This window comes from Salvelinus namaycush, chromosome 2, assembly GCF_016432855.1.
Source record: "Salvelinus namaycush isolate Seneca chromosome 2, SaNama_1.0, whole genome shotgun sequence".
Lineage (NCBI taxonomy): Eukaryota > Metazoa > Chordata > Actinopteri > Salmoniformes > Salmonidae > Salvelinus > Salvelinus namaycush.
This window is the reverse complement of record NC_052308.1, coordinates 3,707,939-3,735,420: the sequence shown is the minus strand read 5'-3', so window position 1 is coordinate 3,735,420 and position 27,482 is coordinate 3,707,939. Positions and strand designations below refer to the sequence as shown.

General features: G+C 43.9%; 1 protein-coding gene across 1 annotated transcript in view; it reads right to left on the bottom strand.

Moving 5' to 3' along the window:
• Positions 1 to 27,482, bottom strand: part of LOC120020184 (metabotropic glutamate receptor 7-like) — a 460,663-nt gene that overhangs the window by 142,986 nt on the left and 290,195 nt on the right. The window contains exon 6 of the mRNA XM_038963679.1: positions 1,135 to 1,274. Within this exon, the coding sequence (XP_038819607.1) occupies positions 1,135 to 1,274 (140 nt within the window). The remainder of the gene's footprint in view (positions 1 to 1,134; positions 1,275 to 27,482) is intronic.

The window sequence follows — 27,482 nt, the reverse complement described above, 5'->3', positions numbered from 1 at the left end:
GAGAGAATACTAGGAGAGAATACTAGGAGAGAATACTAGGAGAGAGTACTAGGAGAGAGTACTAGGAGAGAATACTAGGAGATAATACTAGGATAGAGTACTAGGAGAGAGTACTAGGAGAGAGTACTAGGAGATAATACTAGGAGAGAGTACTAGGAGAGAATACTAGAAGAGAATACTAGGAGAGAGTACGAGGAGAGAGTACTAGGAGAGAGTACTAGGAGAGAATACTAGGAGAGAGTACTAGGAGAGAATACTAGAAGAGAATACTAGGAGAGAGTACGAGGAGAGAGTACTAGGAGAGAGTACTAGGAGAGAATACTAGGAGAGAATACTAGGAGAGAGTACTAGAAGAGAGTACTAGGAGAGAGTACTAGGAGAGAATACTAGGAGAGAATACTAGGAGAGAGTACTAGGAGAGAGTACTAGGAGAGAGTACGAGGAGAGAGTACTAGGAGATAATACTAGGAGAGGGTACTAGGAGAGAATACTAGAAGAGAATACTAGGAGAGAGTACGAGGAGAGAGTACTAGGAGAGAGTACTAGGAGAGAGTACTAGGAGAGAATACTAGGAGATAATAGAGGAGAGAGTACTAGGAGAGAGTACTAGGAGAGAATACTAGGAGATAATAGAGGAGAGAGTACTAGGAGAGAGTACTAGGAGAGAATACTAGGAGAGAATACTAGGAGAGAGTACTAGGAGAGAGTACTAGGAGAGAGTACTAGGAGAGAGTACTAGGAGAGAGTACTAGGAGAGAATACTAGGAGATAATAGAGGAGAGAGTACGAGGAGAGAGTACTAGGAGAGAATACTAGGAGATAATAGAGGAGAGAGTACTAGGAGAGAATACTAGGAGATAATAGAGGAGATAATAGAGGAGAGAGTACTAGGAGAGAATACTAGCAGAGAGTACTAGGAGATAATAGAGGAGATAATAGAGGAGAGAGTACTAGGAGATAATAGAGGTAGACAAACTCAACATGCGCACGATAACGTAACAGAGTATCCCTGTCGAAGACACACTCAGACCCCTAGGATGCCCTCTTGGTGTAATGGTTTTAAGACGACGGGTTACTACGCGGGAGACCTTGGTTCTAATCCCTCCACTTGTATATACACACCATCATACTCACGTTGAGCTGTAATGTCTCTGTCCATTGTCCAATGTGCTTGTATCCCGGGGAACTGTTGTTGTTGATCTGATACTGGAACAGGTCGTAACGTCCCGGAGCATCACCGTTCCTGTTGAAATTCACTGACGTCCCCGCACTTCCTGTAACGGGAGCAACGGCACAACTATGTTACATCCCTGCACTTCCTGTAATGGGAGCAACGGCACAACAATGTTACATCCCTGCACTTCCTGTAACGGGAGCAACGGCACAACTATGTTACATCCCTGCACTTCCTGTAACGGGAGCCACGGCACAACTATGTTACGTCCCTGCACTTGTAAAAGGCTGAGTTTCCCCTAACATGAAGATATCGTCACTTGGTTAGAGTTGCTGGACTGACAGGCGTCATGGTGCTGGCTTAACAGTCCATCTTTCTCCCTCGCCAGCTCACACCGAGACCGGACCTCTGTCTCGCAAACACACACGGCCGCCATCTTAGCAAGCCGTGCCCTGGAAAAGCTAGCCATGTGACGAGGGTACCAATCCCCATCAGATACACATAAACATGCCTGACTGGTGCATGCATACGGGACCTTCAGAAACTATTCAAACCACTTGATTTTTTCCCCCACATTTTCTTGTGTTACAAAGTGGGATTAAAATGGATTGAGTTGTTTTTTGTTTTTTTTGTCACCGATCAACACGAAGAGTCTGTAATGTCTCAGTGGAAGAAACAGTTATTGAAAATAAAACACTAATATATGTTGATTAGATAGGTATTCAACGCAGTCAATACATGTTAGAATCACCTTTGGCAGCAATTACAGCTGTGATTCTTTCTAGGTAAATCTTGATTGTACAATATTTGCCCATTATTCCTTAAAGATGTTTTCAAACTCTGTCAAGATGGTTGTTGATCATTGGTAGACAGCCATTTTAAAGTCTTGCCATAGATTTTCAAGCCAATTTAAGTCAAAACTGTAACTCGGCCACTCAGGAACATTAGATGTCTTCTTGGTATGCAACTCCAGTGTAGATTTTGGCCTTCTGTTTAAGGTTATTGTCCTGCTGACAGGTGAATTTGTCTCCCAGTGTCTGGTGGAAAGCAGACTGGTCCAGGTTTTCCTCTAGGATTTTACCTGTGCTTAGCTCTATTCTGTTTATTTTTATCCTAAAAAATGATGACAAGCATACCCATAACATGATGTAGCCACCACTATGCTTTAAAATATGAAGAGTGGTACTTAGTGATATGTTGTGTTCGATTTGCACTAAAACAAAACACTTTGTATTTAGTACAAAAAGTACATTTATTTTTGTAGTATTACTTTAATGCCTTAGTGCAAACAAGATGCATGTTTTGTAATATTTTTTATTCTGTACAGGCTTCCTTCTTTTCACTCTGTCATTTTAGGTTAGTATTGTGGAGTAACTACCATGTTGTTGATCCATCCTCAGTTTTCTCCTATCACAGCCAATAAACTCTGTAACTGTTTGAAAGGTGCCTGTTAGAAGCTTGCGGGTCAGCTTTTTGTTGACCCGCCCCCGCCCGCAATTCCTAATAACCCGTCCGCAACCGCCCGACTATATGTGATAAAGTGAAAATCTGAGGCCCTAACCCGCAAATATAGAACATGTACTCATAGGCTACAGTCAAAGACGTAAGACCGATGTTTTTGACAGGGGGTGCAGGAATATTTTGTTGCCTGATTTTAGATACAGTATGTTTCTGGTTGAAATACTATCTTCTCGAGATGTAAATAAATCAATTAAAAATGTTGCCTAAATTTAGTGTATAATTTTACTGCTAGAAATGCTTAATTCTGCAGGAGTTAATATTAATAAGGCTCTGTGAGAGGTTATAGACCTACAGTCATCATCCAGATGTCAGTTTCCATTTAACCCATCTAAACAGTAGTCTACAGTTCCCTTGACGTGCCATAGGCCTATTTGAAGTCTCGTCTTGTGACTGTCTAATTTTAATAGCGCCTCACAATCATCACACATAACATACACGGAACTAAATATAGCCTACAGTACATAACATACTCAGCTCAAGAATTAGCTTTGTAAACTGGACCCAGTAATAGAATATGGAATCCTCCTACAGAGATTGTACTTCTTTAGAAACTCTGTTGTCACACGACAGTAACTACAGCATTGCTTAATATACTCCTTGGTTATTCCATGATACCCCTGTATGCTTGAAAGTATCTCTTAAAACCTGTTGAGGACAGAGGGCGCTGTTTTCACTTTGGGGGAAAATCGTGCCCAATTCAAACGGCCTCGTACTCAATTCTTGCTCGTACAATATGCATATTATTATTACTATTGGATAGAAAACACTCTCTAGTTTCTAAAACCGTTTGAATTATATCTGTGAGTAAAACAGAACTCATTTTGCAGCAAACTTCCTGACAGGAAGTGGAAAATCTGAAATCGATGCTCTGTTCTAGGGCCTGCCTATAAATGTCCTTGATATTTATTAGTATAGATGCACTTCATACGTCTTCCACTAGATGTCGACAGGCAGTGAGAGAAGAAATGGAGTGTATAACTTGATCTGGGGTCGAATAAAAGCTCTCGGCATGACGTGTCACCAGTTTCCTGTTTTCTGGAGAGCGCGTGAAGGGACCTGGTTTTGCCTTCTGAAAAGCTGCCATTATAGACGACTAATATCTCCGGCTTTGATTTTATTTGATACATGTGACAATATCATCGTAAAGTATGTTTTTTCAATATAGTTTTATTAGATTATTGAAATTTTTCGGGACGTTAGGCGTGTTGCGTTGTGTGCCTTTGTTCAGGAAGGAAAGCTTCGCGCCACTTTGCTAGCTTTCCGTGCTAATTGACTGGAGAAGAGGACATTCTAAATCTAAACAACGATTGTTCCCGACAAAGGACCCCTTGTACAACATTCTGATGAAAGATCATCAAAAGTAGGACCCATTTTATGATGCTATTTCATATATCTGTCGAACATGTGAAATAGTTGTTTGCGCCCAGATTTTGGGTACTCTCTCGCTATAACTAAGCTGGATGTCGTAATGAAGTTATTTTTAGAATTCTAACACGGCGATTGCATTAAGAACTAGTGTATCTATCATTTCCTATACAACATGTATTTTCTAGTAACGTTTATGAATAGTTATTTGGTCAGAATAGTTGAGTGTCATAAAAATATCCACACATTCTGGGAAAAAGATGCTACGTTAGCACAATGTATAACCACTGATTTCAGCTCTAAATATGCAAATTTTCGAACAAAACATAAGTGTATGTATAACCTGATGTTATAGGACTGTCATCTGATGAAGGTTTATGAAGGTTAGTGAAAATTAATATCTTTTGCTGGTTTATTCCCTATCGCTAACGTGCCTATTGCTATCGCTAACGTGCCTTGATGAATGAATGCGGTAGTGTGGTAGGCTATTGTAGTAAGCTAATATAATGCTATATTGTGTTTTCGCTGTAAAACACTTAAAAAATCGGAAATATTGGCTGGATTCACAAGATGTTTGTCTTTAATTTGCTGTACACCATCGATTTTTCAGAAATGTTTTATGATGAGTATTTAGGTATTTTACGTTGGTGTCTGTAATTACTCTGGCTGCTTCGGTTCTATTTCTGACGGTAGCTGTGATGGTAGCTGCAATGTAAAACTGATTTATACCTCAAATATGCACATTTTTCGAACAAAACATAGATTTATTGTATAACATGTTATAAGACTGTCATCTGATGAAGTTGTTTCTTGGTTAGTTTGGTTGGTTCTTGGTTAGTTAGGTTGGCATTGTGCATGCTACCTGTGCTGTGAAAAATGTCTGTCCTTTTTTGTATTTGGTGGTGAGCTAACATAAATATATGTGGTGTTTTCGCTGTAAAACTTTATAAAAATCGGACATGTTGACTGGATTCACAAGATGTGTATCTTTCATTTGCTGTATTGGACTTGTTAACTTCTTATGGCTGCAAGGCAAAGTGTTGAGTAGCCAGTGAAATCGTGCCCATTTCAAACGGCCTCCTACTCAAATCTTGCTTCTACAATATGAATATTATTATTCTTTTTGGATAGAAAACACTTTCTAGTTTCTAAAACAGTTGGAATTATTTCTCTGAGTGAAACACAAGTCCTTCTGCAGCACTTTTCCTGACCAGGAAGTGAAATGTCAGAAATCTATGCTCTTTTCAATCTGATGCCTATACATGGTCTTAACACCTAGGAGTCTGCTGACAGTCTATACGCCTTCCTATTGGTGTAAAGAGGATGTCAGAGAAGAAATTTTTTTGCTCCTCTTGGTCTGTGGTGGAAAAAAACCTATTTCTTTGACCTGAGCGCCAACTTCCGGTATTCTGAAGGAAGTGGGATGGACTTCTGTTTTGCCTTCCTAACGAACGGCTAACGTCTCCGGCTCGAATTTTTTGGGATATATGTGACCATATCATCGTAATGTATGTTTTTTCAATATAGTTTAATCAGATTATTGAAACTTTATTCGGGAGTTTTGCCGTGTTCCGTCGTATGACTGTGTTTACGTTGGGCCACGGCTACTGGAAATGGTAAATTAACAGGGATATTTCTCATTCTGAAACGAAACAACGACTCATCTGGACAGAGGACGCCTGTTTCAACATTCTGATGAAAGATCAGCCAAAGTAAGACTCATTTTATGATGTAATTTCATATATCTGTCGTGCATGTGAACGGGTCGTGGGCGCCCAAATGTGTCTCTCTATTGTGGCTACGCTAATATAGCGATACATTTTGTTTTCGCTGTAAAACATTTAATAAATCGGAAATATTGTTTGGAATCACAAGTTGCCTATCTTTCAATTGCTGCAAACTATATATTTTTCGGAAATGTTTTATGATGAGTAATAAGCTATTTGACGTTGGTGTCTGTTGGTGTCTGTAAATATTATGGCTGCTTTCGGTGCACTTTCTGATTTGTAGCTGAAATGTAAAATATGATTTATACCTGAAATATGCACATTTTTCGAAAAAAAATATGCTATACAATAAATATGTTATCAGACTGTCATCTGATGAATTTGTTTCTTGGTTAGTGGCTATTTATATCTTTATTTGGTCGAATTTGTGATAGCACCTGATGGAGTAAGAAACTGATGCAGTTAGAATAGTGGTGTCATTTGCTAACGTGGTTAGCTAATAGATTTACATATTTTGTCTTCCCTGTAAAACATTTTAAAAATCGGACATGTTGGTTTGATTCACAAGAAGTTTATCTTTCATCTGGTGTCTTGGACTTGTTAATGTGTGAAAGTTAAATATTTTTAAAAACTAGCTTTTGAATGTCGCGCCCTGCACTTTGAGCTGGATGTTGTCATAGTGTGGGCGGTGTCGGGCTTGCAGCCCAAACAGGTTAATGTGTGAAAGTTAAATATTTCTAAAAAATATCTTTTGAATTTCGCGCTCTGCCTTTTCAGTGTAATGTGGGAGGAGTTCCGCTAGCGGAACCCTGGTGTCAGACAGGTTAAAGTCATATCAAGATTAGTTTGTCGAGATATTTTTAAGGGAAGAGATTTTATGGCAACAGTGACAGGGGTGATTATGGGAAGATACCAAGACAGTACAAAAGATTATGACTGCAGAGTCCCTGCCGTGCCTGCCGTGCCTGCCGTGCCTGCCGTGCCTGCGTTGCTGTGTGGGCGGCGGATCGAAGCCTGTTGCCCCTTGCTAGCTAGTCGCTTCATGCTTCATTATCTCCTCTCTCACATGCTGACTGATGCCTCGACTCCCTCTGTCTCTGTCTCTGTGGTGAAGGAGTTATAGAGGAGGAAGAATCTGTCTCTGGGGTGAAGGAGTTAGAGAGGAGGGAGTATCTGTCTCTGTCTCTGGGGTGAAGGAGTTATAGAGGAGGGAGTATCTGTCTCTGGGGTGAAGGAGTTAGAGAGGAGGGAGTATCTGTCTCTGGGGTGAAGGAGTTATAGAGGAGGGAGTATCTGTCTCTGTCTCTGGGGTGAAGGAGTTAGAGAGGAGGACGTATATGTCTCTGTCTCTGGGGTGAAGGAGTTATAGAGGAGGAAGTATCTGTCTCTGTCTCTGGGGTGAAGGAGTTAGAGAGGAGGGAGTATCTGTCTCTGTCTCTGGGGTGAAGGAGTTATAGAGGAGGGAGTATCTGTCTCTGGGGTGAAGGAGTTATAGAAGAGGGAGTATCTGTCTCTGGGGTGAAGGAGTTAGAGAGGAGGAAGTATCTGTCTCTGGGGTGAAGGAGTTATAGAGGAGGAAGTATCTGTCTCTGTCTCTGGGGTGAAGGAGTTATAGAGGAGGGAGTATCTGTCTCTGGGGTGAAGGAGTTATAGAGGAGGGAGTATCTGTCTCTGGGGTGAAGGAGTTATAGAGGAGGGAGTATCTGTCTCTGGGGTGAAGGAGTTAGAGAGGAGGGAGTATCTGTCTCTGTCTCTGGGGTGAAGGAGTTATAGAGGAGGGAGTATCTGTCTCTGTCTCTGTGGTGTAGGAGTTATAGAGGAGGGAGTATCTGTCTCTGGGGTGAAGGAGTTATAGAGGAGGGAGTATCTGTCTCTGGGGTGAAGGAGTTATAGAGGAGGGAGTATCTGTCTCTGTCTCTGGGGTGAAGGAGTTAGAGAGGAGGGAGTATCTGTCTCTGTCTCTGGGGTGAAGGAGTTATAGAGGAGGGAGTATCTGTCTCTGTCTCTGGGGTGAAGGAGTTAGAGAGGAGGGAGTATCTGTCTCTGGGGTGAAGGAGTTATAGAGGAGGAAGTATCTGTCTCTGGGGTGAAGGAGTTATAGAGGAGGGAGTATCTGTCTCTGTCTCTGGGGTGAAGGAGTTATAGAGGAGGGAGTATCTGTCTCTGGGGTGAAGGAGTTATAGAGGAGGGAGTATCTGTCTCTGGGGTGAAGGAGTTATAGAGGAGGGAGTATCTGTCTCTGGGGTGAAGGAGTTATAGAGGAGGGAGTATCTGTCTATGTCTCTGGGGTGAAGGAGATATAGAGGAGGAAGTATCTGTCTCTGTCTCTGGGGTGAAGGAGTTAGAGAGGAGGGAGTATCTGTCTCTGTCTCTGGGGTGAAGGAGTTAGAGAGGAGGGAGTATCTGTCTCTGGGGTGAAGGAGTTATAGAGGAGGGAGTATCTGTCTCTGGGGTGAAGGAGTTATAGAGGAGGGAGTATCTGTCTCTGTCTCTGGGGTGAAGGAGTTATAGAGGAGGGAGTATCTGTCTCTGTCTCTGGGGTGAAGGAGTTAGAGAGGAGGGAGTATCTGTCTCTGGGGTGAAGGAGTTATAGAGGAGGGAGAATCTGTCTCTGGGGTGAAGGAGTTATAGAGGAGGGAGTATCTGTCTCTGTCTCTGGGGTGAAGGAGTTATAGAGGAGGGAGTATCTGTCTCTGTCTCTGGGGTGAAGGAGTTATAGAGGAGGGAGTATCTGTCTCTGGGGTGAAGGAGTTATAGAGGAGGGAGTATCTGTCTCTGTCTCTGGGGTGAAGGAGTTAGAGAGGAGGGAGAATCTGTCTTTGGGGTGAAGGAGTTATAGAGGAGGGAGTATCTGTCTCTGGGGTGAAGGAGTTATAGAGGAGGGAGTATCTGTCTCTGGGGTGAAGGAGTTATAGAGGAGGGAGTATCTGTCTCTGGGGTGAAGGAGTTATAGAGGAGGAAGTATCTGTCTCTGGGGTGAAGGAGTTATAGAGGAGGGAGTATCTGTCTCTGTCTCTGGGGTGAAGGAGTTAGAGAGGAGGGAGTATCTGTCTCTGTCTCTGGGGTGAAGGAGTTATAGAGGAGGGAGTATCTGTCTCTGTCTCTGGGGTGAAGGAGTTATAGAGGAGGGAGTATCTGTCTCTGGGGTGAAGGAGTTATAGAGGAGGGAGTATCTGTATCTGGGGTGAAGGAGTTATAGAGGAGGGAGTATCTGTCTCTGTCTCTGGGGTGAAGGAGTTAGAGAGGAGGGAGAATATGTCTCTGGGGTGAAGGAGTTATAGAGGAGGGAGAATCTGTCTCTGGGGTGAAGGAGTTATAGAGGAGGGAGTATCTGTCTCTGTCTCTGGGGTGAAGGAGTTAGAGAGGAGGGAGTATCTGTCTCTGTCTCTGTGGTGAAGGAGTTATAGAGGAGGGAGTATCTGTCTCTGGGGTGAAGGAGTTATAGAGGAGGGAGTATCTGTCTCTGTCTCTGGGGTGAAGGAGTTATAGAGGAGGGAGTATCTGTCTCTGGGGTGAAGGAGTTAGAGAGGAGGAAGTATCTGTCTCTGGGGTGAAGGAGTTATAGAGGAGGGAGTATCTGTCTCTGGGGTGAAGGAGTTATAGAGGAGGAAGTATCTGTCTCTGGGGTGAAGGAGTTATAGAGGAGGGAGTATCTGTCTCTGTCTCTGGGGTGAAGGAGTTATAGAGGAGGAAGTATCTATCTCTGTCTCTGGGGTGAAGGAGTTAGAGAGGAGGGAGTATCTGTCTCTGTCTCTGGGGTGAAGGAGTTATAGAGGAGGGAGTATCTGTCTCTGGGGTGAAGGAGTTATAGAGGAGGGAGTATCTGTCTCTGTCTCTGGGGTGAAGGAGTTAGAGAGGAGGGAGAATCTGTCTCTGGGGTGAAGGAGTTATAGAGGAGGGAGTATCTGTCTCTGGGGTGAAGGAGTTATAGAGGAGGGAGTATCTGTCTCTGGGGTGAAGGAGTTATAGAGGAGGGAGTATCTGTCTCTGTCTCTGGGGTGAAGGAGTTATAGAGGAGGGAGTATCTGTATCTGGGGTGAAGGAGTTATAGAGGAGGGAGTATCTGTCTCTGTCTCTGGGGTGAAGGAGTTAGAGAGGAGGGAGAATCTGTCTCTGGGGTGAAGGAGTTATAGAGGAGGGAGAATCTGTCTCTGGGGTGAAGGAGTTATAGAGGAGGGAGTATCTGTCTCTGTCTCTGGGGTGAAGGAGTTAGAGAGGAGGGAGTATCTGTCTCTGTCTCTGGGGTGAAGGAGTTATAGAGGAGGGAGTATCTGTCTCTGGGGTGAAGGAGTTATAGAGGAGGGAGTATCTGTCTCTGTCTCTGGGGTGAAGGAGTTATAGAGGAGGGAGTATCTGTCTCTGGGGTGAAGGAGTTAGAGAGGAGGAAGTATCTGTCTCTGGGGTGAAGGAGTTATAGAGGAGGGAGTATCTGTCTCTGGGGTGAAGGAGTTATAGAGGAGGGAGTATCTGTCTCTGGGGTGAAGGAGTTATAGAGGAGGAAGTATCTGTCTCTGTCTCTGGGGTGAAGGAGTTATAGAGGAGGGAGTATCTGTCTCTGGGGTGAAGGAGTTAGAGAGGAGGAAGTATCTGTCTCTGTGGTGAAGGAGTTATAGAGGAGGGAGTATCTGTCTCTGGGGTGAAGGAGTTATAGAGGAGGAAGTATCTGTCTCTGTCTCTGGGGTGAAGGAGTTATAGAGGAGGGAGTATCTGTCTCTGGGGTGAAGGAGTTAGAGAGGAGGAAGTATCTGTCTCTGGGGTGAAGGAGTTATAGAGGAGGGAGTATCTGTCTCTGGGGTGAAGGAGTTATAGAGGAGGGAGTATCTGTCTCTTGGGTGAAGGAGTTAGAGAGGAGGAAGTATCTGTCTCTGGGGTGAAGGAGTTAGAGAGGAGGGAGTATCTGTCTCTGGGGTGAAGGAGTTATAGAGGAGGGAGTATCTGTCTCTGTCTCTGGGGTGAAGGAGTTATAGAGGAGGGAGTATCTGTCTCTGTCTCTGGGGTGAAGCGTTATAGAGGAGGAAGTATCTGTCTCTGTCTCTGGGGTGAAGGAGTTAGAGAGGAGGAAGTATCTGTCTCTGTCTCTGGGGTGAAGGAGTTATAGAGGAGGGAGTATCTGTCTCTGGGGTGAAGGAGTTATAGAGGAGGGAGTATCTGTCTCTGGGGTGAAGGAGTTATAGAGGAGGAAGTATCTGTCTCTGTCTCTGTGGTGAAGGAGTTATAGAGTAGGGAGTATCTGTCTCTGGGGTGAAGGAGTTAGAGAGGAGGAAGTATCTGTCTCTGTGGTGAAGGAGTTATAGAGGAGGGAGTATCTGTCTCTGGGGTGAAGGAGTTATAGAGGAGGAAGTATCTGTCTCTGTCTCTGGGGTGAAGGAGTTATAGAGGAGGGAGTATCTGTCTCTGGGGTGAAGGAGTTAGAGAGGAGGAAGTATCTGTCTCTGTGGTGAAGGAGTTATAGAGGAGGGAGTATCTGTCTCTGGGGTGAAGGAGTTAGAGAGGAGGAAGTATCTGTCTCTGTCTCTGGGGTGAAGGAGTTATAGAGGAGGGAGTATCTGTCTCTGGGGTGAAGGAGTTATAGAGGAGGGAGTATCTGTCTCTGTCTCTGTGGTGAAGGAGTTATAGAGGAGGGAGTATCTGTCTCTGTCTCTGTGGTGAAGGAGTTATAGAGGAGGGAGTATCTGTCTCTGTCTCTGGGGTGAAGGAGTTATAGAGGAGGAAGTATCTGTCTCTGGGGTGAAGGAGTTAGAGAGGAGGAAGTATCTGTCTCTGTGGTGAAGGAGTTATAGAGGAGGGAGTATCTGTCTCTGGGGTGAAGGAGTTAGAGAGGAGGAAGTATCTGTCTCTGTGGTGAAGGAGTTATAGAGGAGGGAGTATCTGTCTCTGGGGTGAAGGAGTTATAGAGGAGGGAGTATCTGTCTCTGTCTCTGGGGTGAAGGAGTTAGAGAGGAGGGAGTATCTGTCTCTGTGGTGAAGGAGTTATAGAGGAGGGAGTATCTGTCTCTGGGGTGAAGGAGTTATAGAGGAGGGAGTATCTGTCTCTGTCTCTGTGGTGAAGGAGTTATAGAGGAGGAAGTATCTGTATCTGTCTCTGTGGTGAAGGAGTTATAGAGGAGGGAGTATCTGTCTCTGTCTCTGGGGTGAAGGAGTTATAGAGGAGGGAGTATCTGTCTCTGGGGTGAAGGAGTTATAGAGGAGGGAGTATCTGTCTCTGTCTCTGTGGTGAAGGAGTTATAGAGGAGGGAGTATCTGTCTCTGGCTCTGGGGTGAAGGAGTTATAGAGGAGGGAGTATCTGTCTCTGGGGTGAAGGAGTTATAGAGGAGGGAGTATCTGTCTCTGGGGTGAAGGAGTTATAGAGGAGGAAGTATCTGTCTCTGGGGTGAAGGAGTTATAGAGGAGGGAGTATCTGTCTCTGGGGTGAAGGAGTTATAGAGGAGGGAGTATCTGTCTCTGGGGTGAAGGAGTTATAGAGGAGGGAGTATCTGTCTCTGTCTCTGGGGTGAAGGAGTTATAGAGGAGGGAGTATCTGTCTCTGTCTCTGGGGTGAAGGAGTTATAGAGGAGGGAGTATCTGTCTCTGGGGTGAAGGAGTTAGAGAGGAGGGAGTATCTGTCTCTGTCTCTGGGGTGAAGGAGTTATAGAGGAGGGAGTATCTGTCTCTGGGGTGAAGGAGTTATAGAGGAGGGAGTATCTGTCTCTGGGGTGAAGGAGTTAGAGAGGAGGAAGTATCTGTCTCTGGGGTGAAGGAGTTAGAGAGGAGGGAGTATCTGTCTCTGGGGTGAAGGAGTTATAGAGGAGGGAGTATCTGTCTCTGTCTCTGGGGTGAAGGAGTTATAGAGGAGGGAGTATCTGTCTCTGGGGTGAAGGAGTTATAGAGGAGGGAGTATCTGTCTCTGTCTCTGTGGTGTAGGAGTTATAGAGGAGGGAGTATCTGTCTCTGGGGTGAAGGAGTTATAGAGGAGGGAGTATCTGTCTCTGGGGTGAAGGAGTTATAGAGGAGGGAGTATCTGTCTCTGTCTCTGGGGTGAAGGAGTTAGAGAGGAGGGAGTATCTGTCTCTGTCTCTGGGGTGAAGGAGTTATAGAGGAGGGAGTATCTGTCTCTGTCTCTGGGGTGAAGGAGTTATAGAGGAGGAAGTATCTGTCTCTGGGGTGAAGGAGTTATAGAGGAGGAAGTATCTGTCTCTGTCTCTGGGGTGAAGGAGTTATAGAGGAGGGAGTATCTGTCTCTGGGGTGAAGGAGTTAGAGAGGAGGGAGAATCTGTCTCTGGGGTGAAGGAGTTATAGAGGAGGGAGTATCTGTCTCTGGGGTGAAGGAGTTAGAGAGGAGGAAGTATCTGTCTCTGTCTCTGGGGTGAAGGAGTTATAGAGGAGGGAGTATCTGTCTCTGGGGTGAAGGAGTTATAGAGAAGGAAGTATCTGTCTCTGGGGTGAAGGAGTTATAGAGGAGGGAGTATCTGTCTCTGTGGTGAAGGAGTTATAGAGGAGGGAGTATCTGTCTCTGGGGTGAAGGAGTTATAGAGGAGGGAGTATCTGTCTCTGTCTCTGGGGTGAAGGAGTTATAGAGGAGGAAGTATCTGTCTCTGGGGTGAAGGAGTTATAGAGGAGGAAGTATCTGTCTCTGTCTCTGGGGTGAAGGAGTTATAGAGGAGGGAGTATCTGTCTCTGGGGTGAAGGAGTTAGAGAGGAGGAAGTATCTGTATCTGTGGTGAAGGAGTTATAGAGGAGGGAGTATCTGTCTCTGGGGTGAAGGAGTTAGAGAGGAGGAAGTATCTGTCTCTGTCTCTGGGGTGAAGGAGTTATAGAGGAGGGAGTATCTGTCTCTGTCTCTGGGGTGAAGGAGTTATAGAGGAGGGAGTATCTGTCTCTGGGGTGAAGGAGTTATAGAGGAGGAAGTATCTGTCTCTGTCTCTGGGGTGAAGGAGTTATAGAGGAGGGAGTATCTGTCTCTGGGGTGAAGGAGTTAGAGAGGAGGAAGTATCTGTATCTGTGGTGAAGGAGTTATAGAGGAGGGGGTATCTGTCTCTGGGGTGAAGGAGTTAGAGAGGAGGAAGTATCTGTCTCTGTGGTGAAGGAGTTATAGAGGAGGGAGTATCTGTCTCTGTGGTGAAGGAGTTATAGAGGAGGAAGTATCTGTCTCTGGGGTGAAGGAGTTAGAGAGGAGGAAGTATCTGTCTCTGTGGTGAAGGAGTTATAGAGGAGGGAGTATCTGTCTCTGGGGTGAAGGAGTTAGAGAGGAGGAAGTATCTGTCTCTGGGGTGAAGGAGTTATAGAGGAGGGAGTATCTGTCTCTGTCTCTGGGGTGAAGGAGTTATAGAGGAGGGAGTATCTGTCTCTGGGGTGAAGGAGTTAGAGAGGAGGGAGTATCTGTCTCTGTCTCTGTGGTGAAGGAGTTATAGAGGAGGGAGTATCTGTCTCTGGGGTGAAGGAGTTAGAGAGGAGGGAGTATCTGTCTCTGTCTCTGGGGTGAAGGAGTTATAGAGGAGGGAGTATCTGTCTCTGGGGTGAAGGAGTTAGAGAGGAGGGAGTATCTGTATCTGTCTCTGGGGTGAAGGAGTTGGAGAGGAGGGAGTATCTGTCTCTGTGGTGAAGGAGTTATAGAGGAGGAAGTATCTGTCTCTGGGGTGAAGGAGTTATAGAGGAGGGAGAATCTGTATCTGTCTCTGGGGTGAAGGAGTTATAGAGGAGGGAGTATGTGTCTCTGTCTCTGGGGTGAAGGAGTTATAGAGGAGGAAGTATCTGTCTCTGGGGTGAAGGAGTTATAGAGGAGGGAGTATCTGTCTCTGTCTCTGGGGTGAAGGAGTTATAGAGGAGGGAGTATGTGTCTCTGTCTCTGGGGTGAAGGAGTTATAGAGGAGGGAGTATGTGTCTCTGTCTCTGGGGTGAAGGAGTTATAGAGGAGGAAGTATCTGTCTCTGGGGTGAAGGAGTTATAGAGGAGGGAGTATCTGTCTCTGTCTCTGGGGTGAAGGAGTTATAGAGGAGGGAGTATCTGTCTCTGGGGTGAAGGAGTTATAGAGGAGGGAGTATCTGTCTCTGTCTCTGGGGTGAAGGAGTTATAGAGGAGGGAGTATGTGTCTCTGTCTCTGGGGTGAAGGAGTTATAGAGGAGGAAGTATCTGTCTCTGGGGTGAAGGAGTTATAGAGGAGGAAGTATCTGTCTCTGGGGTGAAGGAGTTATAGAGGAGGGAGTATCTGTCTCTGGGGTGAAGGAGTTAGAGAGGAGGAAGTATCTGTCTCTGGGGTGAAGGAGTTATAGAGGAGGGAGTATCTGTCTCTGTCTCTGGGGTGAAGGAGTTATAGAGGAGGAAGTATCTGTCTCTGGGGTGAAGGAGTTAGAGAGGAGGGAGTATCTGTCTCTGTCTCTGGGGTGAAGGAGTTATAGAGGAGGGAGTATCTGTCTCTGTCTCTGGGGTGAAGGAGTTATAGAGGAGGGAGTATCTGTCTCTGGGGTGAAGGAGTTATAGAGGAGGAAGTATCTGTCTCTGGGGTGAAGGTGTTATAGAGGAGGGAGTATCTGTCTCTGGGGTGAAGGAGTTAGAGAGGAGGGAGTATCTGTCTCTGGGGTGAAGGAGTTATAGAGGAGGGAGTATCTGTCTCTGTCTCTGGGGTGAAGGAGTTATAGAGGAGGGAGTATCTGTCTCTGGGGTGAAGGAGTTAGAGAGGAGGGAGTATCTGTCTCTGGGGTGAAGGAGTTATAGAGGAGGGAGTATCTGTCTCTGTCTCTGGGGTGAATGAGTTATAGAGGAGGGAGTATCTGTCTCTGTCTCTGGGGTGAAGGAGTTATAGAGGAGGGAGTATCTGTCTCTGGTGTGAAGGCGTTATAGAGGAGGAAGTATCTGTCTCTGGGGTGAAGGAGTTATAGAGGAGGAAGTATCTGTCTCTGGGGTGAAGGAGTTAGAGAGGAGGGAGTATCTGTCTCTGGGGTGAAGGAGTTGGAGAGGAGGGAGTATCTGTCTCTGTCTCTGGGGTGAAGGAGTTATAGAGGAGGAAGTATCTGTCTCTGTCTCTGGGGTGAATGAGTTAGAGAGGAGGGAGTATCTGTATCTGTCTCTGGGGTGAAGGAGTTATAGAGGAGGAAGTATCATGTCTCTGGGGTGAGAGACGTTAGAGAGGGAGTAGCTGTCTCTGGGGTGGAAGGAGTTATAGGAGGAGGAAGTATCTGTCTCTGGGTTGAAGGAGTTTATAGAAGGAGGAGTATCTGTCTCTGGGGTGAAGGAGTTTATAGAGGAGGGAGATCTGTCCTTGTGGTTGAAGGAGTTATAGAGGATGGAGTACTGTCTCTGTCTTCTGGGGTGAAGGAGTTATAGAGGAGGGAGTATCTGCTCGTCCTGGGGTGAAGGAGTTCTAGAGGAGGGAGTATCTGTCTCTGGGGTGCAAGGAGTTATAGAGGAGGGAGTCTCTGTCTCTGTCTCTGGGTGTGAAGGAGTTTATAGAGGAGGACGTAATCTGTCTCGTTGTGGTGAAGGAGCTATAGAGGAGGGAGGGAAGTATCCTGTCTCTGTCTCTGGGGTGAAGGAGTATGAGAGGCGGGAGTATCTGTCTCTGTGGTGAAGGAGTTAGTTATAGAGAGGAGATGTCTATTGTCTCTGGGGTTTGAAGGAGTTATAGAGGAGAGTATCTGTCTCTGTCTCTGTTCTGGGGTTGAAGGGAGTTTATAGAGGATGGAAGTATCTGTCTCTGGGGTGAAGGAGTTAGTTGAGAGGAGGAGTATCTGTCTCGTCTCTGGTGTGAAGGAGTTAGAGCAGGAGGAAGTATCTGTCTCTGTCTTGGGTGAATGCAGTTGATAGAGGAGGAAGTATCTGTCTCCTGGCGGTGAAGGAGTATAGAGGAGGGAGTATCTGTCTCTGGGGTGAAGGAGTTATAGAGGAGGGAGTATCTGTCTCTGGGGTGAAGGAGTTATAGAGGAGGGAGTATCTGTCTCTGTCTCTGGGGTGAAGGAGTTATAGAGGAGGAAGTATCTGTCTCTGGGGTGAAGGAGTTGGAGAGGAGGATTACTGACTGTTGTCTCTTCACTGTAGTGATGCCCTTAACAGCCTCTCAGAGGAGAATATCAGTGATGACATCTGATAACCATCATATTATTGTAGGCTGCACGGTCAAGGGGCTTTACGTTCTCAACAATAACAAAACCTCCATAACAGAAAAACATTTGATTTGGTAAAATAGGCTTATTTTTTTTATTTTTTTTACGATTATTATGCACAATTCTTTTTTTATTGTTGTCTCTTTTAATCTCTTTACACTGGAGATGTTTTAAACCCTTTGAACAAGTTGCAGAAAGTTCAGCAGCACAGCTTGAAGGAGCGGTTTGTATCTTTTCATCAGTAGTTCTTACACGTACAGTACAACTAGCTTCTGTTCTCGATAAAGAAAAGTAACTATAGATCAATAACTACAGGAAGTAGATCGGCCATCGCAACAGACTGATGGAGACCTATTTGTAATAACTACAGGAAGTAGATCGGCCATCGCAACAGACTGATGGAGACCTATTGTATAACAACAGAGAGATGATTGAGACCTATTGTAATAACTACAGTAGAGACTGATGGAGACCTATTTGTAATAACTACAGAGAGACTGATGGAGACCTATTTGTAATAACTACCGAGAGACTGATGGAGACCTATTTGTAATAACTACAGAGAGACTGATGGAGACCTATTTGTAATAACTACAGAGAGACTGATGGAGACCTATTTGTAATAACTACAGAGAGACTGATGGAGACCTATTTGTAATAACTACAGAGAGACTGATGGAGACCTATTTGTAATAACTACAGAGAGACTGATGGAGACCTATTTGTAATAACTACCGAGAGACTGATGGAGACCTATTTGTAATAACTACAGAGAGACTGATGGAGACCTATTTGTAATAACTACAGAGAGACTGATGGAGACCTATTTGTAATAACTACAGAGAGACTGATGGAGACCTATTTGTAATAACTACAGAGAGACTGATGGAGACCTATTTGTAATAACTACAGGAAGTAGATCGGCCATCGCAACAGACTGATGGAGACCTATTTATAATAACTACAGGAAGTAGATCGGCCATCGCAACAGAGAGACTGATGGAGACCTATTTGTAATAACAACAGAGAGACTGATGGAGACCTATTTGTAATAACAACAGAGAGACTGATGGAGACCTATTTGTAATAACTACAGAGAGACTGATGGAGACCTATTTGTAATAACTACAGAGAGACTGATTGAGACCTATTTGTAATAACAACAGAGAGACTGATGGAGACCTATTTGTATTAACTACAGAGAGACTGATGGAGACCTATTTGTAATAACTACAGAGAGACTGATGGAGACCTATTTGTAATAACTACAGAGAGACTGATGGAGACCTATTTGTAATAACTACAGAGAGACTGATGGAGACCTATTTGTAATAACTACAGAGAGACTGATGGAGACCTATTTGTAATAACAACAGAGAGACTGATGGAGACCTATTTGTAATAACTACAGAGAGACTGATGGAGACCTATTTGTAATAACTACAGAGAGACTGATGGAGACCTATTTGTAATAACAACAGAGAGACTGATGGAGACCTATTTGTAATAACTACAGAGAGACTGATGGAGACCTATTTGTAATAACAACAGAGAGACTGATTGAGACCTATTTGTAATAACAACAGAGAGACTGATGGAGACCTATTTGTATTAACTACAGAGAGACTGATGGAGACCTATTTGTAATAACTACAGAGAGACTGATGGAGACCTATTTGTAATAACAACAGAGAGACTGATGGAGACCTATTTGTAATAACTACAGAGAGACTGATGGAGACCTATTTGTAATAACTACCGAGAGACTGATGGAGACCTATTTGTAATAACTACAGAGAGACTGATGGAGACCTATTTGTAATAACTACAGAGAGACTGATGGAGACCTATTTGTAATAACTACAGAGAGACCGATGGAGACCTTTTTGTAATAACAACAGAGAGACTGATGGAGACCTATTTGTAATAACTACAGAGAGACTGATGGAGACCTATTTGTAATAACTACAGAGAGACTGATGGAGACCTATTTGTAATAACAACAGAGAGACTGATGGAGACCTATTTGTAATAACTACAGAGAGACTGATGGAGACCTATTTGTAATAACTACAGAGAGACTGATGGAGACCTATTTGTAATAACTACAGAGAGACTGATGGAGACCTATTTGTAATAACTACAGAGAGACTGATTGAGACCTATTTGTAATAACAACAGAGAGACTGATGGAGACCTATTTGTAATAACTACAGAGAGACTGATGGAGACCTATTTGTATTAACTACAGAGAGACTGATGGAGACCTATTTGTAATAACTACAGAGAGACTGATGGAGACCTATTTGTAATAACTACAGAGAGACTGATGGAGACCTATTTGTAATAACTACAGAGAGACTGATGGAGACCTATTTGTAATAACTACAGAGAGACTGATGGAGACCTATTTGTAATAACTACAGAGAGACTGATGGAGACCTATTTGTAATAACTACAGAGAGACTGATGGAGACCTATTTGTAATAACTACAGAGAGACTGATGGAGACCTATTTGTAATAACTACAGAGAGACTGATGGAGACTTATTTGTATTAACTACAGAGAGACTGATGGAGACCTATTTGTAATAACTACAGAGAGACTGATGGAGACCTATTTGTAATAACTACAGAGAGACTGATGGAGACCTATTTGTAATAACTACAGAGAGACTGATGGAGACCTATTTGTAATAACTACAGAGAGACTGATGGAGACCTATTTGTAATAACTACAGAGAGACTGATGGAGACCTATTTGTAATAACAACAGAGAGACTGATGGAGACCTATTTGTAATAACTACAGAGAGACTGATGGAGACCTATTTGTAATAACTACAGAGAGACTGATGGAGACCTATTTGTAATAACAACAGAGAGACTCATGGAGACCTATTTGTAATAACAACAGAGAGACTGATTGAGACCTATTTGTAATAACAACAGAGAGACTGATGTAGACCTATTTGTAATAACTACAGAGAGACTGATGGAGACCTATTTGTAATAACAACAGAGAGACTGATGGAGACCTATTTGTAATAACAACAGAGAGACTCATGGAGACCTATTTGTAATAACAACAGAGAGACTGATTGAGACCTATTTGTAATAACAACAGAGAGACTGATGTAGACCTATTTGTAATAACTACAGAGAGACTGATGGAGACCTATTTTTAATAACTACAGAGAGACTGATGGAGACCTATTTGTAATAACTACAGAGAGACTGATGGAGACCTATTTGTAATAACAACAGAGAGACTGATGGAGACCTATTTGTAATAACAACAGAGAGACTCATGGAGACCTATTTGTAATAACAACAGAGAGACTGATTGAGACCTATTTGTAATAACAACAGAGAGACTGATGGAGACCTATTTGTAATAACTACAGAGAGACTGATGGAGACCTATTTGTAATAACTACAGAGAGACTGATGGAGACCTATTTGTAATAACTACAGAGAGACTGATGGAGACCTATTTGTAATAACTACAGAGAGACTGATGGAGACCTATTTGTAATAACTACAGAGAGACTGATGGAGACCTATTTGTAATAACAACAGAGAGACTGATGGAGACCTTTTTGTAATAACTACAGAGAGACTGATGGAGACCTATTTGTAATAACTACAGAGAGACTGATGGAGACCTATTTGTAATAACTACAGAGAGACTGATGGAGACCTATTTGTAATAACTACAGAGAGACTGATGGAGACCTATTTGTAATAACTACAGAGAGACTGATGGAGACCTATTTGTAATAACAACAGAGAGACTGATGGAGACCTATTTGTAATAACAACAGAGAGACTCATGGAGACCTATTTGTAATAACAACAGAGAGACTGATTGAGACCTATTTGTAATAACAACAGAGAGACTGATGGAGACCTATTTGTAATAACTACAGAGAGACTGATGGAGACCTATTTGTAATAACTACAGAGAGACTGATGGAGACCTATTTGTAATAACTACAGAGAGACTGATGGAGACCTATTTGTAATACATTTTCGGGGGGATTTTGTTTTGATTCCAGCACTTTGGATTTGAAATTATACAATAACTACGAGGTTAAAGTGTAGACTGTCAACTTTCATTTGAAGGTATTTATATCCACATCGCCTGAACCGTTTAGAAATTACCACACTTTCTGTACATCGTTCCAACCTTTTCAGAAGATTGGGCTGTTTTGTTTTGGTTGTGTTTCAGATGTATTTTGTGCCCAGTAGAAACGAATGGGTGAATAATGTATTGTGTCATTTTGGAGAAGTGTATATTGTAAATAAGAATAGAATATGTTTCTTAACACTTCTACATTACAGGTGGATGATACCATGAGGGATAATCCTGAAGGAATCATGAACAATGAGTGAGAAAGTTAGAGGCAAAATATCATATACCCCCCCACATTTAAAAATACATAATTACCTCCCCTGTTATTGTAATGTTGAGAGGATAGCATGTCATGGTAGGGAGGGTGATATTTATGCATAAAAATCGATGGATGTATTTGTGTTACAAAGACTGAATATTTTATGAATATCATATCTATGTTCTTCTGAAGACAGTATGTCTACAGTTTAGCTAGCACATCTATATCAGTTGTGTGTAGAGAACAGCTTCAGCTGTCTGACCTGAACTAGAAGGACATTTCTGTGTATATGGTCTATTTGCACAAGTCTTAAGTTCTGTCTATCTAAAATACTGTCCTGTACAGCTCTCTGTCTGTCTGACACACTGACCTGTACAGCTCTCTGTCTGTCTAACCCACTGACCTGTACAGCTCTCTGTCTGTCTAACACACTGACCTGTACAGCTCTCTGTCTGTCTAACACACTGACCTGTACAGCTCTCTGTCTGTCTGACACACTGACCTGTACAGCTCTCTGTCTATCACACTGACCTGTACAGCTCTCTGTCTAACCCACTGACCTGTACAGCTCTCTGTCTGTCTAACACACTGACCTGTACAGCTCTCTGTCTGTCTAACACACTGACCTGTACAGCTCTCTCTCTGTCTGACACACTGACCTGTACAGCTCTCTGTCTAACACACTGACCTGTACAGCTCTCTGTCTAACACACTGACCTGTACAGCTCTCTGTCTGTCTAACACACTGACCTGTACAGCTCTCTGTCTGTCTGACACACTGACCTGTACAGCTCTCTGTCTAACACACTGACCTGTACAGCTCTCTGTCTAACACACTGACCTGTACAGCTCTCTGTCTGTCTAACACACTGACCTGTACAGCTCTTTGTCTGTCTGACACACTGACCTGTACAGCTCTCTGTCTGTCTAACACACTGACCTGTACAGCTCTCTGTCTGTCTAACCCACTGACCTGTACAGCTCTCTGTCTGACACACTGACCTGTAAAGCTCTCTGTCTGTCTAACACACTGACCTGTACAGCTCTCTGTCTGTCTAACACACTGACCTGTACAGCTCTCTGTCTGTCTGACACACTGACCTGTACAGCTCTCTGTCTGTCTAACACACTGACCTGTACAGCTCTCTGTCTGTCTAACACACTGACCTGTACAGCTCTCTCTCTGTCTGACACACTGACCTGTACAGCTCTCTGTCTAACACACTGACCTGTACAGCTCTCTGTCTAACACACTGACCTGTACAGCTCTCTGTCTGTCTAACACACTGACCTGTACAGCTCTCTGTCTGTCTAACACACTGACCTGTACAGTTCTCTGTCTGTCTGACACACTGACCTGTACAGCTCTCTGTCTGTCTGACCACACTGACCTGTACAGCTCTCTGTCTGTCTGACACACTGACCTGTACAGCTCTCTGTCTGTCTGACCACACTGACCTGTAAAGCTCTCTGTCTGTCTGACACACTGACCTGTACAGCTCTCTGTCTGTCTGACCACACTGACCTGTACAGCTCTCTGTCTGTCTGACACACTGACTTGTACAGCTCTCTGTCTGTCTAACACACTGACCTGTACAGCTCTCTGTCTGTGTAACACACTGACCTGTACAGCTCTCTCTCTGTCTGACACACTGACCTGTACAGCTCTCTGTCTAACACACTGACCTGTACAGCTCTCTGTCTGTCTGACACACTGACCTGTACAGCTCTCTGTCTGTCTAACACACTGACCTGTACAGCTCTCTGTCTGTCTAACACACTGACCTGTACAGCTCTCTGTCTGTCTAACACACTGACCTGTACAGCTCTCTGTCTGTCTAACACACTGACCTGTACAGCTCTCTGTCTGTCTAACACACTGACCTGTACAGCTCTCTGTCTGTCTAACACACTGACCTGTACAGCTCTCTGTCTGTCTAACACACTGACCTGTACAGCTCTCTGTCTGTCTAACACACTGACCTGTACAGCTCTCTATCTGTCTAACACACTGACCTGTACAGCTCTCTGTCTGTCTAACACACTGACCTGTATAGCTCTCTGTCTGTCTAACACACTGACCTGTACAGCTCTCTCTCTGTCTAACACACTGACCTGTACAGCTCTCTGTCTGTCTGACACACTGACCTGTACAGCTCTCTGTCTGTCTAACACACTGACCTGTACAGCTCTCTGTCTGTCTAACACACTGACCTGTACAGCTCTCTGTCTGTCTAACACACTGACCTGTACAGCTCTCTGTCTAACACACTGACCTGTACAGCTCTCTGTCTAACACACTGACCTGTACAGCTCTCTGTCTGTCTGACACACTGACCTGTACAGCTCTCTGTCTGTATAACACACTGACCTGTACAGCTCTCTGTCTGTCTAACACACTGACCTGTACAGCTCTCTGTCTGTCTAACACACTGACCTGTACAGCTCTCTGTTTGTCTAACACACTGACCTGTACAGCTCTCTGTCTGTCTAACACACTGACCTGTACAGCTCTCTGTCTGTCTAACACACTGACCTGTACAGCTCTCTGTCTGTCTAACACACTGACCTGTACAGCTCTCTGTCTGTCTAACACACTGACCTGTACAGCTCTCTGTCTCTCTGACACACTGACCTGTATAGCTCTCTGTCTGTCTAAACACACTGACCTGTACAGCTCTCTGTCTGTCTGACACACTGACCTGTACAGCTCTCTGTCTGTCTAACACACTGACCTGTACAGCTCTCTGTCTGTCTAACACACTGACCTGTACAGCTCTCTGTCTGTCCAACACACTGACCTGTACAGCTCTCTGTCTGTCTGACACACTGACCTGTACAGCTCTCTGTCTGTCTAACACACTGACCTGTACAGCTCTCTGTCTGTCCAACACACTGACCTGTACAGCTCTCTGTCTGTCTAACACACTGACCTGTACAGCTCTCTGTCTGTCTGACACACTGACCTGTACAGCTCTCTGTCTGTCTAACCACACTGACCTGTACAGCTCTCTGTCTGTCTAACACACTGACCTGTACAGCTCTCTGTCTGTCTGACACACTGACCTGTACAGCTCTCTGTCTGTCTGACACACTGACCTGTACAGCTCTCTGTCTGTCTGACACACTGACCTGTACAGCTCTCTCTCTGTCTAACACACTGACCTGTACAGCTCTCTGTCTGTCTAACACACTGACCTGTACAGCTCTCTGTCTGTCTAACACACTGACCTGTACAGCTCTCTGTCTGTCTGACACACTGACCTGTACAGCTCTCTGTCTGTCTAACACACTGATATGCACAGCTGGGTGAGGGTCTGTCTTCAAGTCTCCGGTGGGGGATGAAGTCCCTTCCATCTATGTAATGTATTACAGATTATGGACATGTGCAGTCATGTGGCAGGAGGGGTGGCGTGCTTGACACTCCATCCTGGATATGACAGAGTGGATGAGACTCTGAGTAGCCTACAGAGTAATATGAGAAGAATGTATTTGCTTGTATCATGTCGACATTGTAAACAGTGTTTTTATATATTCCAAATGTAAGAGTTTCCATGTAGAATAAACCATCAGATAACTGTATAAGCAGTGTTCTGATAATATTACAATGTGCAAATATCACACCTGTCTTTAATATTTCATTGTTATTCACAGCCGATACAGATTCTGTACAGTGGCTTGCGAAAGTATTCACCCCCCTTGGCATTTTTCCTATTTTGTTGCCTTAAAACCAGGAATAAAAATTGATTTTTGTATAATTTGATTTACACAACACGCCTACCACTTTGAAGATGCAACATATTTTTTTTTTATTGTGAAACAAACAAGAAATGAGAGAAAAAAAAACTGAAAACTTGAGCGTGCATAACTAGTCACCCACCCCCACAGTCAATACCTTGTAGAACCACCTTTTGCAGCAATTACAGCTGCAAGTCTCTTGGTGTCACACCCTGATCTGTTTCACCTGTCCTTGTGATTGTCTCCACCCCCCTCCAGGTGTCGCCCATCTTCCCCATTATCCCCTGTGTATTTATACCTGTGTTCTCTGTCTGTCTGTTGCCAGTTCGTCTTGTTTTTTTGAGTCAACCAGCTTTTTGTGTCTCAGCGCCTGCTTTTTCTAGTCTCTCTTTTCTTGCCCTCTCGGTTTTGCCTCTCCTGACTCTGAGCCCACCTGCCTGACCACTCTGCCCTGTACCTCTGCCCCCCACCCCCCCTCCCATCTGGATTTCAGAACTCTTCCTGCCTTGACATGTCTACTGCTTGCCTTTGTTGGAAAATTAAACCATTGTTTATTCAACGTGGTTTAACATCCCTTCATACCTGATACTTGGGCTATATCTCCACTGGGATTTTTGCCCATTCTTCAAGGCCTGGGCTTTGACTAGGCCATTCCAAGACATTTAAATGTTTCCCCTTAAACCACTCGAGTGTTGCTTTAGCAGTATGCTTAGGGTTATTGTCCTGCTGAAAGGTGAACCTCCATCCTAGTCTCAAATCTCTGGAAGACTGAAGCAGGTTTCCTTCAAGAATTTCCCTGTATTTTGAGCCATCCATCATTCCTTCAATTCTGACCAGTTTCCCAGTCCCTGTCTATGAAAAACATCCCCACAGCATGACGCTGCCACCACCATGCTGGGGATGCTGTTCTCGGGGTGATGAAAGGTGTTGGGTTTGCGCCAGACATAGTATTTTCCTTGATGGCCAAAACGCTACATTTGTGTCTCATCTGACCAGAGTACCTTCTTCCATATGTGTGGGGAATCTCCCACATGCCTTTTGGCGAACACCAAATGTGTTTGCTTATTTTTCTCTTTAAGCAAGGGCTTTTTTTCTGGACACTCTTCCGTAAAGCCCAGCTCTGTGGAGTGTACGGCTTAAACTGGTCCTATGGACAGATACTCCAATCTCCGCTATGGAGCTTTGAAGCTCGTTCAGGGTTATCTTTGGTCTCTTTTTGTTGCCTCTGATTAATGCCCTCCTTGCCTGGTCGTTAAGTTTTGATGGGTGACCCTCTCTTGGCAGGTTTGTTGTGGTGCCATATTCTTTCAATTTTTTTATAATCGATAAACACAACTGACTGGCTTAACTTCTTGACGCTAGGAGGCAGAATTTTTATGTTTGGAAAAATAACGTTCCCAATGTAAACGGCCTATTTCTCAGGCCCAGATTCTAGAATATGCAAATAATTGACAGATTAGGATAGAAAACACTCTAAAGTTTCCAAAACTGTCAAAATATTGTCTGTGGGTATAACAGAACTGATTTTGCAGGCGAAAACCTGAGGAAATCCAACCCGGAAGTGCCTCTTATTTTGAAAAATCCCTGTTCCATTGCCTGCCTATCCTCCATTTAAAGGGATATCAACCAGATTCCTTTTCCAATGGCTTCCTCAGGCTGTGACCAGGCTTTAGACATAGTTTCAAGCTTTTATTCTGAAAAATTAGCGAGATTTATCAAATCGCGTCAGTGTCCTTGATTAGTTCTTGCGCGCGAAAGTGGTAGCTCGACATTTTATTTCTGTCTTGTATTGAATACTTTACCCTCCGGTTGAAATATTATCGATTATTTATGTTAAAAACAACCAGAAGATTGATTATAAAAACTTTTGACATGTTTCTACGAACTTTACGGATACTATTTTGATTTTTCATCTGCCCTTCATGACCATCACGAGCCTGTGGATTACTGAACATAACGCGCAAACCAAATGGAGGTTTTTGGATATAAAAATCATCTTTATCGAACAAAGGGAACATTTATTGTGTAACTGGGAGTCTGGTGAGTGCAAACATCCAAAGATCATCAAAGGTAAGCGATTAATTGTATTGCTTTTCTGACTTTCGTGACAAATCTACATTGCTGCTAGGTGTTCATAATGTTTTGTCTAGTGATCGATAAACTCACACAAAAGTTTGGATTGCTTTCGCTGTGAAGCATATTTTCAAAATCTGACACGACAGGTGGATAAACAACAAGCTAAGCTGTGTTTTGCTATATTGCACTTGTGAATTCATGAATATAAATATTTTTAGCATTTAAAAAAAAAAAAAATGCGCTCTGTAATTCAGCGGTTGTTGATGACAATTATCCCGCTAAAGGGATCCGTGCGCCTTGAGGAAATAAATTCCACAAATTAACTTTTAACAAGGCACACCTATTAATTGAAATGCATTCCAGGTGACTACCTAATGAAACTGGTTGAGAGAATGCCAAGAGTGTGCAAAGC